Genomic DNA, 13,842 nt, shown 5'->3' on the forward strand with positions numbered 1-13,842 from the left:
ATGATTCCTACAAGCTTGGTTGCAGTGCGGCGGGGGTTGGTGTGTATCTACTGTCAGAAGTCAGACATCACAGCTCCCTGTAAGTAGATGCTAACCTCTTGCTTGTACGCCATTTAATGCGATTAGCTAGGCTTGTCAGGCAACTCTTTTCACTAAATATAACGGTAAATTATTCAGTTATTGTTTAGATGGCATGAACCGGCGTTAATGACATTTCACTGACTGTTCGCACCGCCTATCGGGAATGACGCTGTTCCTGATATGTAATTGAAGCCGGGTGACCAAAAACTTGCCAACAGAACGAATGGAGTCTCTTGTTTATCAGTAATGCTTAAATTACATTATTACTCCATTGCTTTTTAATAGGAAGTGTTAAGCATTATACGGAACAACAACACAGTTTTTATATGGAAAAACAAACGCTACATATCAGGAAAACTACTATACTCTGCATTTATTACATCACTGGTCTCTATCAAATGCACAGACATCACCTAATTGAGAGCTGCCACCGTTTCTGTGATTCATGCCAGGTTGCAATGCAGTTCCTGGGGCGTCTTTTGGACACGGTCTCCTCTGTATCAACTCTCTTCACCAACCCTTATCGGGTGAGGGATGTGCAGCTGTCTGACTACGGTGGAGGAGGAAAGGTCAAGCTGCAACAAGACGGACGTCTGGTTCTGTACAAGAATGGCCAATGTCAATCATGGGACTGTGTGCTTATGTGCCCCGACACACCTACGGTTGCTCTGAGGTCAGTTTGTTGCATTATTTGTGACATGATGGCTCAGAAATGTTGATTTAGTTGACTGTCCTTTAAATCCTCCCAGATTGATTTACAGTGATGATTTATTGACATTCAAGGTCCACTCACAAACGGAATCAACAGCTCATCAGTTTAACTTGAATGAATTGATTGGGACACTCATTGGTCCAATTGAGCCATGTGTCACAGCATTCCTTCTTGTGCTTTGCTTTGTATGAGTATATGGTATGTAAATATTGAGGAATTTTTGTCACCAGACTTTTTCAGGTGGCGTCAGAGGAGGATGCCATGAACTGGTTCCCACAGTACGCTCTGAAGCTCCCGCCCTTCTATGAGACACTCCCGCCAATGAAGGCTGAGACGGCGCAGATGATCGTGGACTGCCTCCGCAACCACCCGGATTGGAGCGCTGCTCACATCGCGGTGGATACGGGGCTCAGGGAGTGCCTCAAGCATAACTATGTCCAAAGGTGAGACAGGTTATTTATGGTTTTGATTTATGTGGACTTTTCTAAATGGGCCAATTTGTGTTTGCAGTCAGATCAACACTCGGGATGTGCAGGGTCAGACGCCGTTGCACCTGGCGTGCGAGCGAAGCGACTCGGCGTGTGTGAAGGAGCTGTTGGAGGAGAGCCAGGCTCGCACGGACATCAGAGACCACCATGGGGAGACGGCCATGCACTTTGCCGCCAAGCATGACTCCCCTGTCATCATCCAGGTAAACCTCTGGTTACATTCAGACAGTTTGAAAAGCAAGAAATCACTAAGTTCAAGGAGCCCTGTCCCGCTCATTTCAGAGGCTTTTAAAAATATATTATCCCATTGGGGCACTAATAAAATACTCCATAAATCTCAAGGTGTGCAGAGGGTCTGCAAATCTGCATTCTTCTCCTCTTGGCTGACACTCTTGTATTGTGGAGCTTCCTCCCCAGACCACGCCTACTTTGTTGTAATTGCTTAGGGGTCGACGGTTGACTCCAGCCCCCCACATCCCACCACCGTTCAGGGGTGCATAGCAACAAGCCACTTAGTATTAGTATGGTCTTATAGCCATGCTGCAAGAGCAAACCTGAAAAGACACTACTTTGCTAAAAGCCCTCAGGCTTTACTGTTTGAGTTCCAGTGTTCAGGAATGTGTATCAGTGTTAAGTGACATAAGGAAACAAATGGGGATAGATTAATTCAACCTCTAACGACACAACTTTTTTTTTTGGATAGGAACCAAAACTAAAAAGGACTAACTCCACCCTAATATAAGCATTTTTACAAAGAGAGGCCTCTTTAATGGATACCTCCTTCCAGTACATGCCTTCACTGTATGCAGAAATATGGTGTATTCTAAAGCTTCTTTAAACAATTAAACATGACTTGCCTTGTGTAAATGAGAAAAAACTTCCCAATCACCTGAATTATTTGCGAGCTGTTTTTTTTTTAACAACAGGGAACCTCATTCTATTTACTATCTACCAATCTGTTTCGTAGGTATATACTATACAGCAAACTTTGTTCTTGTTTTTAACTTCAAATTTGAGCCACTTTGAACTCTGCCCTCTTCATGTTTACTTCCCGTTTCAGTTTCTACTGTAGCAGATTTAGGCAGCAAACTAATTGCCTGAATTAATTGCTGCCACATAGTGAAATCCATTAGGATTAAGCATCTGCACAGTATAACCTCAGTCCATCTGATTCCACATCATTGACTAAAGAAATACTTTCCTTTGAAAAATCAATACATCAGTTTATGGCTCACAACACTTCTGCTCCTTCACTTAGGTCCTGTGCTCGCGGTTGTGCTCCGGCGTGGATGAGCTCAACAACAACGGGGAGACGCCGCTCCACGTGGCTTGCCGCCTGGGCAGGGTGGAGGCCATCAAAGCCCTCCTGGGGGGCGGGGCCAAGTGCAACATCCTGGGCGGAGTTGGCTACCCGATCCACACCGCCATGAAGTACAGCGAGAAGGGGTGAGACAAAGACTAAAGATGATTACGTTTATAAAACTCAGCAGCCAGTAAACTGTGAGGTCAAACACAATCCACTTCCACGTTCTCACGCCATCAGCCTTTACAGCCTTTAGTAACTCTACAAGCAATGTTTCAAGTCACAGTTTAACCTTTTCTTAATTGGCATTCAAGTGTAAAAATAAGTGAGCCACTGTATAGTAAACTCTAACTTGTGCACTCCTCATTAACTGTGGTGGTGAGTGATGGATGCCTTGTGTTTAGGGAAGTGGAACATTGCCATTTTTACCTTTCTGAACTGCTATGCAAGTGTAAAAAGAAGTAAATGCTGTATATTGCAGCTTAAAAATAATAAATGGTGTGCGACAGACACGTAGCAGGCTTCATGCATTGCACTTTTTAACATTTCCATCCATCCATCCATTTTCTATACCGCTTCATCCTCATTAGGGTCGCGGGGGCATGCTGGAGCCTATCCCAGCTGACTTCAGGCGACAGGCGGGGTACACCCTGGACTGGTCGCCAGCCAATCGCAGGGCACATATAGACAAACAACCATTCACACTTACATTCATACCTATGGACAATTTAGAGTCGCCAATTAACCTCACCTGCATGTTTTTGGGAATGTGGGAGGAAGCCGGAGTACCCGGAGAAAACCCACGCGCACACGGGGAGAACATGCAAACTCCACACAGAAATGCCCAGGGGAGAATCGAACCCAGGTCTTCCCGATCTCCAGGCTGTTCCTGTATTGGCCAATGTGCTAACCACTAGACCACCGTGCAGCCCCTTTTTAACATTTCATGTCATCCAAGTGTAAAAAGTTAACCACTGAATTTTAAAACTTGAAAAGAGTAAACTGTGCAGCCGATGCTTTGTAACATGCACGAGAACTTTGGACTGAGCAGCCAAGAGATGCATATGCTATATATACTGTTTCAAATTAATGTCCATTTCTGATTCTGTGGTTATAATTACATTTTTCGTTTCTTTTTTTTGCCATTGATGGCACGCTTCCATTTTGGCATCATAACAACGCCAACCAAAAAAGCACATACTTCAGATACCAGATATGCCGTTTGAATTACGGCATTTTTGTGCAATTTAAGAGGAATGTTTTCCAGACATTACTCAGAATTTTACAAATTCTGGGTTGACTAAATGCAATCGTTGTTTTAAGATGTATCTATCTTTGCATGTGTATCTCTGTCAGCTGTGCAGAGGAGGTCTTAAATGCGGACCCTGACCAGGTGCATGCTGAAGACTCGCTGTATGGAGGGACGCCCCTCCACTGGGCGAAAACAGCCGAGGTGAGGAACATCGCACCTTCAGTATGGTGGTTATCACCTAAACAGCTTGACTTTCATACACTTGATAAACTCTCTTACAGATGTGTCGTATGCTGCTGGAGAAGGACTGCGCCATCAACTACCTCAGCAAGACTGGCGAGACCGCCCTCCACATTTTGACCAAGAAGGGTCGCTTCGAAGCGGCCATGGTTCTGCTCACCCATGGCGCCAACGCCAACCTGAAGGGGCAGGATGGCAACACGGCGTTACACCTAGCCATGAAGGTATTTGTTTATCTGCTTGTCCCCAAATCCTAAGGTAAAACTAACAAGAACAGGGGCGGCAACGCGCAGCTCCGGAGCCGCATGCAGCTCTTCAGCCTCCTTGTTGCATCTCACTTCGCCAAGCTCTGTGATTTTTTTTTTTTTTTTACACCGAAGTCAAGGAAATGTGCATTTTCAAAAGAGTTTGTAATATCTGACTCACCGCAAGTGGGGGGGAGCAGTGCGTGCAGTGAGACACAAATAAGACGTCTTGTTTAGTCAAGTGTGCTACCCCTGTGGTAAGCTATCTACAACCATGAATACGTCCCTAAAAACAAAAATCTCAGAAGAAAATAGACTTTAATTGTTTGCATTTGCCTTCACTGCCAGTGATGCTGGCTCATCTGCTTAATATGTAGCGAGAAATTAGTAAACAACAAAAAAATATAACGTTGAAACGTATTTTCAAAACAAGCACTCAGCTTTTTCTGAAAAGTACCGAACTGCAGGTGGACGTAAGAGATTCCGGAACTATGCTGTACTACGGAAGGTTGAGCAGAGCAAACTCAACTACATCTGCTAGAGATCGTAAGGAGGAGGAAGTCTTTAACAGATGGCAAATGCATGAAATAATCGTTCATAAAAATATCAGAGCGTCTATTCTCCAAATTAAAAAATAAACAGGAATTTCAGAAAATGCAAGAAATGCCTCTCTCTGCAAAGACAGTCAAGAACAGGACCAATAGAATGGCAACAAACATCACATCAAATTGCCTGTGATGTAAACAATATTGATCAGATTGCAGTCATATGCAGATGTGTGAACTCTGATGGGCTTTTCTATGTTAAAGTTGGCTACGCTTTGTTTTAATTTTACGCAAACAGGGGAACGACTTAAAAAGGTCTACATAGTTCAGTGTTCAAATTATTTCAAAGTAGGCCTACACATGCACTCTGCACTTCTGTTCTGAATTATGTTGTTGTAACAGGTAAAATTTCGAAAAGATTGCACCTTTTAAAAGTTTTAAACGTTTTGCGGCTCCAGACTATTTTTCTTTACTGGACGAGCAAAATGGCTCTTTTGATGGTAAAGGTTGCTGACCTCTGAACTAGAATGTTCATGTTGGAATAGATGGATCACATGGAGTTGATCAAAGCTCTGATTGTGTTCGGGGCCGATGTGGAGATCCACAACGACTTGGGAGAGACGCCAGGACTGATCGCTGCTCGCACCAGCAAAGGTACAACCACTGAGTTATAAACAATTAGACGTACAGTCCATTCATAGTAACACATATACTGTGTACTAACAATCATGATTTTACCACATTGTCCTGTTTGGAAGCATGTTTTATTTATGAGAAAACTCAGAACAAGTTTATCAAACTGTCCGAAATCGCAGGAGGTCATTACTCAATATAACAGTCTGACTCAGGGTGTCATCTTAGATTGTAAGGCTAAAATTATCACACAGCAACTTAACACTCAAAAGGTAGCTAAAAATATACAAGACAAGTTTCAATATGACTTTAAAATAAAAAAACAACTATTTTAACTTTTTCCCATAATGCAGTTCTTCCCGGCAGAGCAGTTCATTGGCCATAGCTGTCTGGGCACTTGAATAATTCATTCAGCTGCCTGTGTCCACCAGAGGGAGCCCATGAGGTCAGCTCCACAGATAGCTCATGAAGGGAGCCAATGAATTGCTCTGCTGGGAAGAAATCCATTATGGGAAAAAGTTAAATAGTTGTTTTTTTTATTTTAAACTTGTATTGGTACTTGTCTTGTATATTTCTTCGCTACCTTTTTGTGAGTGTTAAGTGTGTTAAGCGTTAAGTGAGTGTTAAGTTGCTGTGTGATAGCCTTCGATCTAAGATGCCACCGTGAGTCAGGCTGTTATATTGAGCAATGACGTCCTGCGATTTCTGATGGGTTGATAAGCTTGTTCTGAGTTTTACTCATAGCTCATGATTGGCATATGTCATTTTATTGCAGACGTGTGCTTTAATAGACTGGTGTGCCTTATTTATGTGCAAGTCTGTTTTTCTCTCTAAGTTTAGTGGGTGCAGCTTAAACACCGGTGCATCTTATACACCGGAAATTACAGTATGTATGAGTTAATGTCATAACTTGAAGGCTTTAAAAGTATGTGGTTCCTTTCCGATGTGCCGATGCTGAAATGTAACTTACTTACTTTGCAGTGTTTCTGCAAAATGCATGATCTTTCTGTATTTCTGCTTTTTGTGGTCTGTGTGCATGTCTACCTATAACTGCATGCTACTTTAACAAAGGTCCCAATAGGAAGATACTGCTGGACATGCTGTGTAGTGTAGGTGTGCAACGCTGCCTGCCTCCCTCCCCTGGCAGCCTTCCCCCGCTCTCCAACAAGGCCGTAGCGCCAGGCATAGGTAACACCATCACCCCACTCAGTCTTCTTCTACCCCTTCATGACATCATTTCATTGTATTTGGCCATTGTATATTTCCTGGTGATAGCTTTTGGAATGTTAAATGAATCAACAAGTGCAAACCATTTTGGCTAAATCAAAAGGGGGATTGTGGTGTTACACTCCCTTTCCTATTTCCTGTCTTTGTTCCTTGGCACCCCACTAACATCTGCTCCGATTGGCTCACAGGCTTTGAGGACATTATGCACATGGGAGCTGCCATCACTGCAATGAGCGGAGGCACATCACAAGTGGACGGTAACAAGAAACGGAGGTGCGTGTTCCATTATTAAGTAATAACCAACATTAATAAGTACAGTGGAACCTCTAACAATGAACATTATACAGTATAGAGATTTATTTTTGTTCACAGGAAATAGAAATACACTAGGTCCCCAACTTACGAACACCCGACTAGCGAACACTCGCGGATACGAACACAAGCCGACTGGTCTATATTTTATTTTATTTTATCTTGCCTTGTAGTCAATCGCTCAATCAGTATTTATACTGCTACTGTACATGCTTGACCAGTAGAGGGCACTGTGACACTGCTAATGCAGCTTTAGAGCTAATGAGAGCAACAGAGTGTAAAGCTAAATGGAAAGCTAAATTGTACAACCCGGACAGAGCGTGTGATTAAAGTTTATGAAGAGTTAATACACCACCCATAGAACACTACCTCTTTTAGAAGAGTCCAACGACGACGACTTGTCCTTTTTTTCCAATATCTCTTCCTCCAACTCCTCCACAACGACATATGCTCGACCACTCCTCTTCAAAGGTAAATAACATTTATCATTACGTATTATTCTATCACTTTTATTATTGTTTTTTTTCATTAATTATCCTCGTTTAATATTACTACTGCATCCAAACTCATATTTACATACATACGCATATACTGTATATGTATACACGTACATGTAGTACCTATATCATTGGTAATATTACCTTTTCCCCTACTTAAGAACGATTCAACATAAGAACGGTCGTCTGGAACCAATTGTGTTCGTTAGTTGGGGACTTAGTGTAATCTGTTCCAGGGTCAAGCTGTAGCCATAATAAAAACCTTTATAACTGTACAGGGCAGTTTTAAGTAACTTAATACTGTATTTAAAATGTAAAAACAATAAAACATTCAATGAATTGACTTTTTTTCTATTATTGTCACACAAGTGTAAAAAGAAGTTCAACAGATTGTGGCTTCCTGTAAAAAGGCACACCTTTTCCTGTGAATATGAGCTCTCTCCTCTCCTTTACAGGATGGACAGACTGTTGTGTCTGGATGGAGGAGGCATCAAAGGCCTGGTTCTGATCCAGATGCTTATTGCCTTGGAGAAAGAAGCCGGCCAGCCCACAAGAGAACTCTTTGACTGGGTGGCTGGCACCAGTACCGGCGGAATCCTGGCCCTGGCTATAATCCATGGTTTGTGATTTCACTTTGTACCTCAATTTCTCTCATAATTAAACATGAAGATGATGACAACTGTGCTCCAAACGTGCAGGAAAGTCCATGGAGTATCTCCGCTGCTTGTACTTCAGGATGAAGGAGCAGGTGTTCAAAGGGTCTCGCCCCTACGAGTCTGCCCCGCTGGAGGACTTCCTGAAGAAAGAATTTGGGGAGAACACCAAAATGACAGATGTCCAGTATCCCAGGTATTCTTCCAGCAGAGTAGCATAGTGTTTATTGTCTTTATTACACAACATTAGTTTGAGGGAAGACCAGATGCTGGTATAGGTAATGAAGTGCTGGACAATATCAGATATCGGTAAGAGCCAATATCGAGCATCTCTACTCACGAGATTTACTGACCTCACACGTGGGAATGGTTTGAACTCCATGTTCTGTTTGACTTTTGAGGCATCCTTTTGCAAACAACTTTGACTTCAGAGTCCAGATGTTTGCATCGCTGCCCCTCTACTTCTTCCACAGGGTGATGGTGACCAGTGTTCTAGCAGACCGCCACCCGGGAGAGCTCCACATCTTCAGGAACTACGACCCGCCCTCCGTCCAAAGAGAACCCCCCTACGCCACCACGGCCACTTTCAAACCTCTCACCATCCCGCAAGGTAGGAAGCCTGCTCCCATGCTGCCCGTTCTACCTGTGTCTCGCACGTGCACGTGTGTGTGTGTGTGTGTGTTGTGTGCTAGCAGTGTTGTTGTTGCAGGATGGGAGAATGAGGATGTGTTGCTAGTAGGATACACAGTGAAGCCAGCAAGTAAGCGTAGGAAGGTGACGGATGAAGGTGTGTGTGTGTCTGCTTGACCGCCAAGCGCATGACAGACTATTATTGTGTTTTTCTGTTTTCTCTTTAAATAAGAGCAACTTGTGTGGCGAGCTGCCCGGTCCAGTGGTGCCGCCCCCACCTACTTCCGCCCAATGGGACGCTTCCTGGATGGTGGGCTGTTGGCCAACAACCCCACGCTAGATGCCATGTCAGAGATACATCAGTATTACAAAGTTCTAAAAGCAGAGGTGATGCACCTTTCTTTAAAAGCACATTTGAGTGTAGAGATACAATCTCACATCTCCTGCTTCTCAGGGCCACGGAGTTGAAATCAAGAAACTTGGTCTCGTTGTTTCCCTTGGCACTGGTAAGACCCTCACTTAAGATGCAATACAAGCGCTATCAAATATCAAGTATCAAATATGTATTTTACACAGATAACTAGAAATCCATGGGTGAAGATAACCTCATTGTATCCCTCCAGACATCTTCTGGGTATATGGTGCAACACGATACCTTCTGGGACGCTGATGAACCTCAAACGTTTTCCCTATAGGAATTAATGGAAATAGAAAAACACATGTCCCATCATAAAACCTTGTTTAACTGTACCAAAGCATTTTAAAGCATTTTTACCAATGCATAATTTGGACCACTCTTCTACTGGATTGCATTAGGTTAGGTAATGTTGTAACTGGTGAGTGTATTTCTCGCTAAAATAAATTTGTCCCCTATCTTGCTAGGTAAACCTCCCCAGGTGGCGGTGAGTTCCGTGGATGTTTTCCGACCCTCCAACCCTCTGGAGCTGGCCAAGAGCATCGTGGGAGCGAAGGAGCTGGGCAAGATGCTGGTGGACTGTGTGGGTATCAGGACTCAATCACAAGCGTAAACACTTAGTCTGTATCATCAACTACCATCATCTCTATCTGCTTGGACAGTGTACTGACTCAGATGGCTGTGCAGTGGACAGAGCCAAAGCCTGGTGTGAAATGATTGACACAGTCTACCACAGGTATGTTACACTCAGTCTACCCGGTCCAGGTAAGTCTCATTGACACATCAGTAACCACCATTTTTGCAGTCCATGTCAAGTTACGAGACTACAACCAGTCAGTCACATTCAAGTACTGTTCTTCAAGATGTCAGCTAATTTTGGTCAATTTATTTTTAAGAGTAGTGTCCTGAAAAAGGAGTGAATTCTAGGTTTATTGTAATAGTGAATTGTAATAGACACTATATACTGTGTATTGTTTTTATATTGAATCATTAATTATATGCCGCTAAATTATTTAAAATATATCCATCCATCCATTTTCTATGCCGCTTAGGGGGTATGCTGGAGCCTATCCCAGCTGACTTCGGGCGACAGGCGGGGTACACCCTGGACTGGTCGCCAGGGCACATACAATATAGACAAACAACCATTCACACTCACATTCATACCTATGGACAATTTAGAGTCGCCAATTAACCTAACATGCATGTTTTTGGAATGTGGGAGGAAACCGGAGTACCCGGAGAAAACCCACCCCCGGGAGACTCCACACAGAAATGCCCAAGGGCGAATCGACCCAGGGCTTCCCGATCTCCAGACTGTGACTGTGTGGCCAACATGCTAACCACTAGACCACCGTGCGGCCCATTTTAAAATATATATTTAAAATTATTAGAATAGCAATGTGTATAAATGCAATTTAAAAAATGGATAAATGAAGGCCACACCCCTGATAAGCATCTAACCCTGATTAGACACCTGCTGCTCTGTTAGGCTCGGCTAGTGCCGGAGACTGGATCCCATGATGCGTGAGCCGATGAGAGGTTAGGAAAGGTATTTATTCCAATCCAGTAAAGGCGGTGGCACAACACAGGATACAAGGAAGAAGGGCAAGAAAGAGGACAGTATCGCAGCACACAGCACACCACATGCTCTCTGCAGTTGAGTAAATAAACACCACCACCCACAGCCACTATTTGAAGACTACAGTATATGCATATATATACGTGTTCCCCTTTTATTATTAAGGATATTTAACCCAATGTATACTGTAAATTGTTAATAGCTGGGGTCAAGTACATACATTTTAACATTTGGTCCAACTTGCTTCTTCTAGCTGGGGCTTAAAGTTCATATTGTCAAGTTTTTTTTTTGCCACTACTAAGATGGCACATGGATCTCGCTATTTCCTCCACTGTGCCTGCAATCATAACAATGAATGCAATACAGGAGTTACCCCTGTATTTTTGTGAGGGATTTTGTGTTAATTATAACCTCTCCTGCAGACTGAGCCCGCAGCTTTCTCAGGAAGTGATGCTGGATGAAGTCAGTGACGTCGTTCTGGTGGACATGCTGTGGGAAACTCAGATGTACCTGTATGAGAAGAGGGACGTGCTGCAGTCCCTCGCCAAAGCGCTACTCTTGGAGAACTAAAAAAAAAACAAAAATGACGCAGACACACTCATGAGCTGATGCTTACAGCATGATGAAATTATGACAGGGATCACTGATAGATGACAGGAGTGTTCTGAAGGGCTTCACTCTGAAAGTTCAGCTTCTGCAGATACGTGACTGATTATACTGGCGTAGCACCAAACCTCTGAAGAACAAGCAAGCTTAACAACAGGTCACACGTTCCATTCTTGATAGTTTTGTGTGTGCATTTTTTTTATATTTAACTCATTGATATTACTCTTATCTCTTGTGATGCATTGTTGACAAAATGTGATGCTGCTTGCATGATGAGGAGGAGGACGAAGCAGCCTTTTTTTCCACATGATCTCCACACGTTATCATTTACCGACTTAAAGTTCAACCTCTTCATGACTTTTGTACCACTACGTACCTCATTTTACCTTACATGTTATCTGAAGGAAAATGTACATGACCTAGGTACACCTGCTCCTATGAGAGCCAGTGCAAGACCTTTATCACATTAGCAGGCAATGATCACGTTGATTGACTACATGTTTATTATTCTGGTTGTAGTTTACACTGCATCATACTGAGAGCTGCTTCAAACATTTTGGTGACCCTTAGTTACCGAGAGAAGAAAAAATGTTTAAACTAATTCTTGGTATCTTCAGTTTATTTGCAGAGTGTTAATACCTCACTGACGGTGTAAATCCAATCTGTAAAGACAGATGTTTTAATGTAGTTTTTGGTAATTGATTTCTTTAGATTTTATAGATGTACAAAAAAAGGATACTACAGTTACCAACTTACTTGAAATTCAAGCAGAAGATCAACTGGACACAAGCTACTTTATTGTCCCATTTTGTATACGTATATATTTAAAAAGCACATATTCATAGTCATTACATTTTAATGTTGAATATCCAATAAAAATATTTTTATGTCATACAGAAAATATGCGGTTTATTGATTATGGTCTGGCATTACCTGAGTAGGTGTTCACATTTCATGTTTTTGTTTACTACACACATTTTTGTTTAGTTGTAATCAAGCCATAGACAAGTAAAGGTATGTGTAGGTAACCAATGTAAAAAATGTTTTTAATGTGGTACTAACCTAATAATGTACTGCAAAATATCAAACTTGAATGGCAAAATGTGATTGTAATAAAAACAGAAAGAAATTGGGATACACTAAATACAGTAAGTATAATACTTTAAACAAAGCTTGCTTAAGTAAAAGCACTGTTACAGAATTTAGAGACCACATTAAAACGTGTCTCAGAATGTTTTGTGATGTCATACTTGGAGCAGAAAGTTTGTTGTCATGCTTTCTCCCCTGCAGATGGCACCCGTGATCAATGTTCTGAGTCCTGTCCAGAGTGAAAGAACACCTCGTGGACGTGTGCTACTGTGGATCTCTGTAGATCATTTGTCAGAAAAGGCTTGGAGGCATAACAGGTGCTGCATGTACTGAATGCGCGTGTGACATAAGATAGTGGTAGTCTTGATAAGTAGTCTTGCTCTACAGTCAAATTACCCCAAAATATCATACTTTTCTACAAGAGAGGAGAAATATGATCTTAGGGAAAAACTTAAAAAATCATATGCGACAACAACGCTAAAAACCCACAGCATTTCAGTATGTGGAATCAAATTATGGAACAGACTGAGGAAGGAACTCAAACAAAACACCAAGATCAGCGAATTCAAGAAACAATACAAGCAATTGACATTTGCAAAATACAAGGAAGAGTCTTGAAATTGTTTTGTTATGTTTGTCTCAATTCATTATTTATTTATTATTACACTGATTATTATATATGATTTCTACAGTATTGTGAAAAAATCTTAATTACATCATCATATTGACACATTACCTTCTCATTCTTCTATGTATTAAAAAATCACATGGAATACAGGAAGTTAAATAAATGTGCTGCAATAGATGTGGAACGGATGGGGGGTACGATAAAATAAGATTTGTGTCTTCCTACTCCTTTTGGGCACGTGGACCTGTGAATTGAGTGATGTGATGTATTCTATTGTAGCTTGTATTCATGTTCAAATAAAATTTAAAACACTACCATTACCAAATGCTGTACCACTGAGCGACACCCCATTTTTATATTTGTAGATTTATTGTACAAAACAATTTGGTGGTTTCGAATGTACCTCCAGAAAATTGTCAACATTGGACTAACCCCCAAATGGCAATACTGAAAAGATAGTACGCAGATTGGAATTGGGGACAAGGGATAAGGAAGTGGCTGGATTTGAAGTGGGGGCCTCTTGATCTGCAGTCAAACTCTCTGCCACTGAGCTACACCGCCATGGAAGATTCCAGGAAATGCACACACACGACTTACCTAAGAGACGCAGGTAGCCTCGTTTGAGTTCGGCTATCCTTTTAAAGGCATCAGAAGGGGGCACGCAGAGTTGAACTGGGGACCTCTTGATCTGCAGTCAAATGCTC

At 42.2% G+C, this 13,842-nt stretch overlaps 1 protein-coding gene across 1 annotated transcript; it reads left to right on the forward strand.

The window, feature by feature from the left end:
* Positions 1–35: 35 nt before the first annotated feature.
* Positions 36–13,446, forward strand: pla2g6 (phospholipase A2, group VI (cytosolic, calcium-independent)). The gene is made up of 18 exons (XM_054780330.1): positions 36–79; positions 534–754; positions 1,024–1,236; positions 1,304–1,484; positions 2,540–2,727; positions 3,941–4,037; positions 4,118–4,300; positions 5,412–5,520; positions 6,571–6,687; positions 6,915–6,999; positions 7,991–8,154; positions 8,234–8,384; positions 8,662–8,798; positions 9,051–9,205; positions 9,273–9,324; positions 9,701–9,816; positions 9,896–9,969; positions 11,238–13,446. The coding sequence occupies exons 2-18, from the start codon at positions 540–542 to the stop codon at positions 11,383–11,385; spliced, it is 2,385 nt and encodes a 794-aa protein (XP_054636305.1). The 5' UTR covers positions 36–79; positions 534–539; the 3' UTR covers positions 11,386–13,446.
* Positions 13,447–13,842: the final 396 nt, after the last annotated feature.

This window comes from Dunckerocampus dactyliophorus, chromosome 6 (genome assembly GCF_027744805.1).
Source record: "Dunckerocampus dactyliophorus isolate RoL2022-P2 chromosome 6, RoL_Ddac_1.1, whole genome shotgun sequence".
In the NCBI taxonomy this organism is placed as follows: Eukaryota; Metazoa; Chordata; class Actinopteri; order Syngnathiformes; family Syngnathidae; genus Dunckerocampus; species Dunckerocampus dactyliophorus.

Excerpts from the sequence above, each read along its gene's own strand:
- pla2g6 (XM_054780330.1), top strand. The coding sequence starts at position 540 with ATGCAGTTCCTGGGGCGTCTTTTGGACACGGTCTCCTCTGTATCAACT. Across the intron at positions 4,301-5,411 it reads CGTTACACCTAGCCATGAAG|ATGGATCACATGGAGTTGAT; the intron begins GTATTTGTTTAT and ends ATGTTGGAATAG. Across the intron at positions 8,155-8,233 it reads GGCCCTGGCTATAATCCATG|GAAAGTCCATGGAGTATCTC; the intron begins GTTTGTGATTTC and ends CCAAACGTGCAG.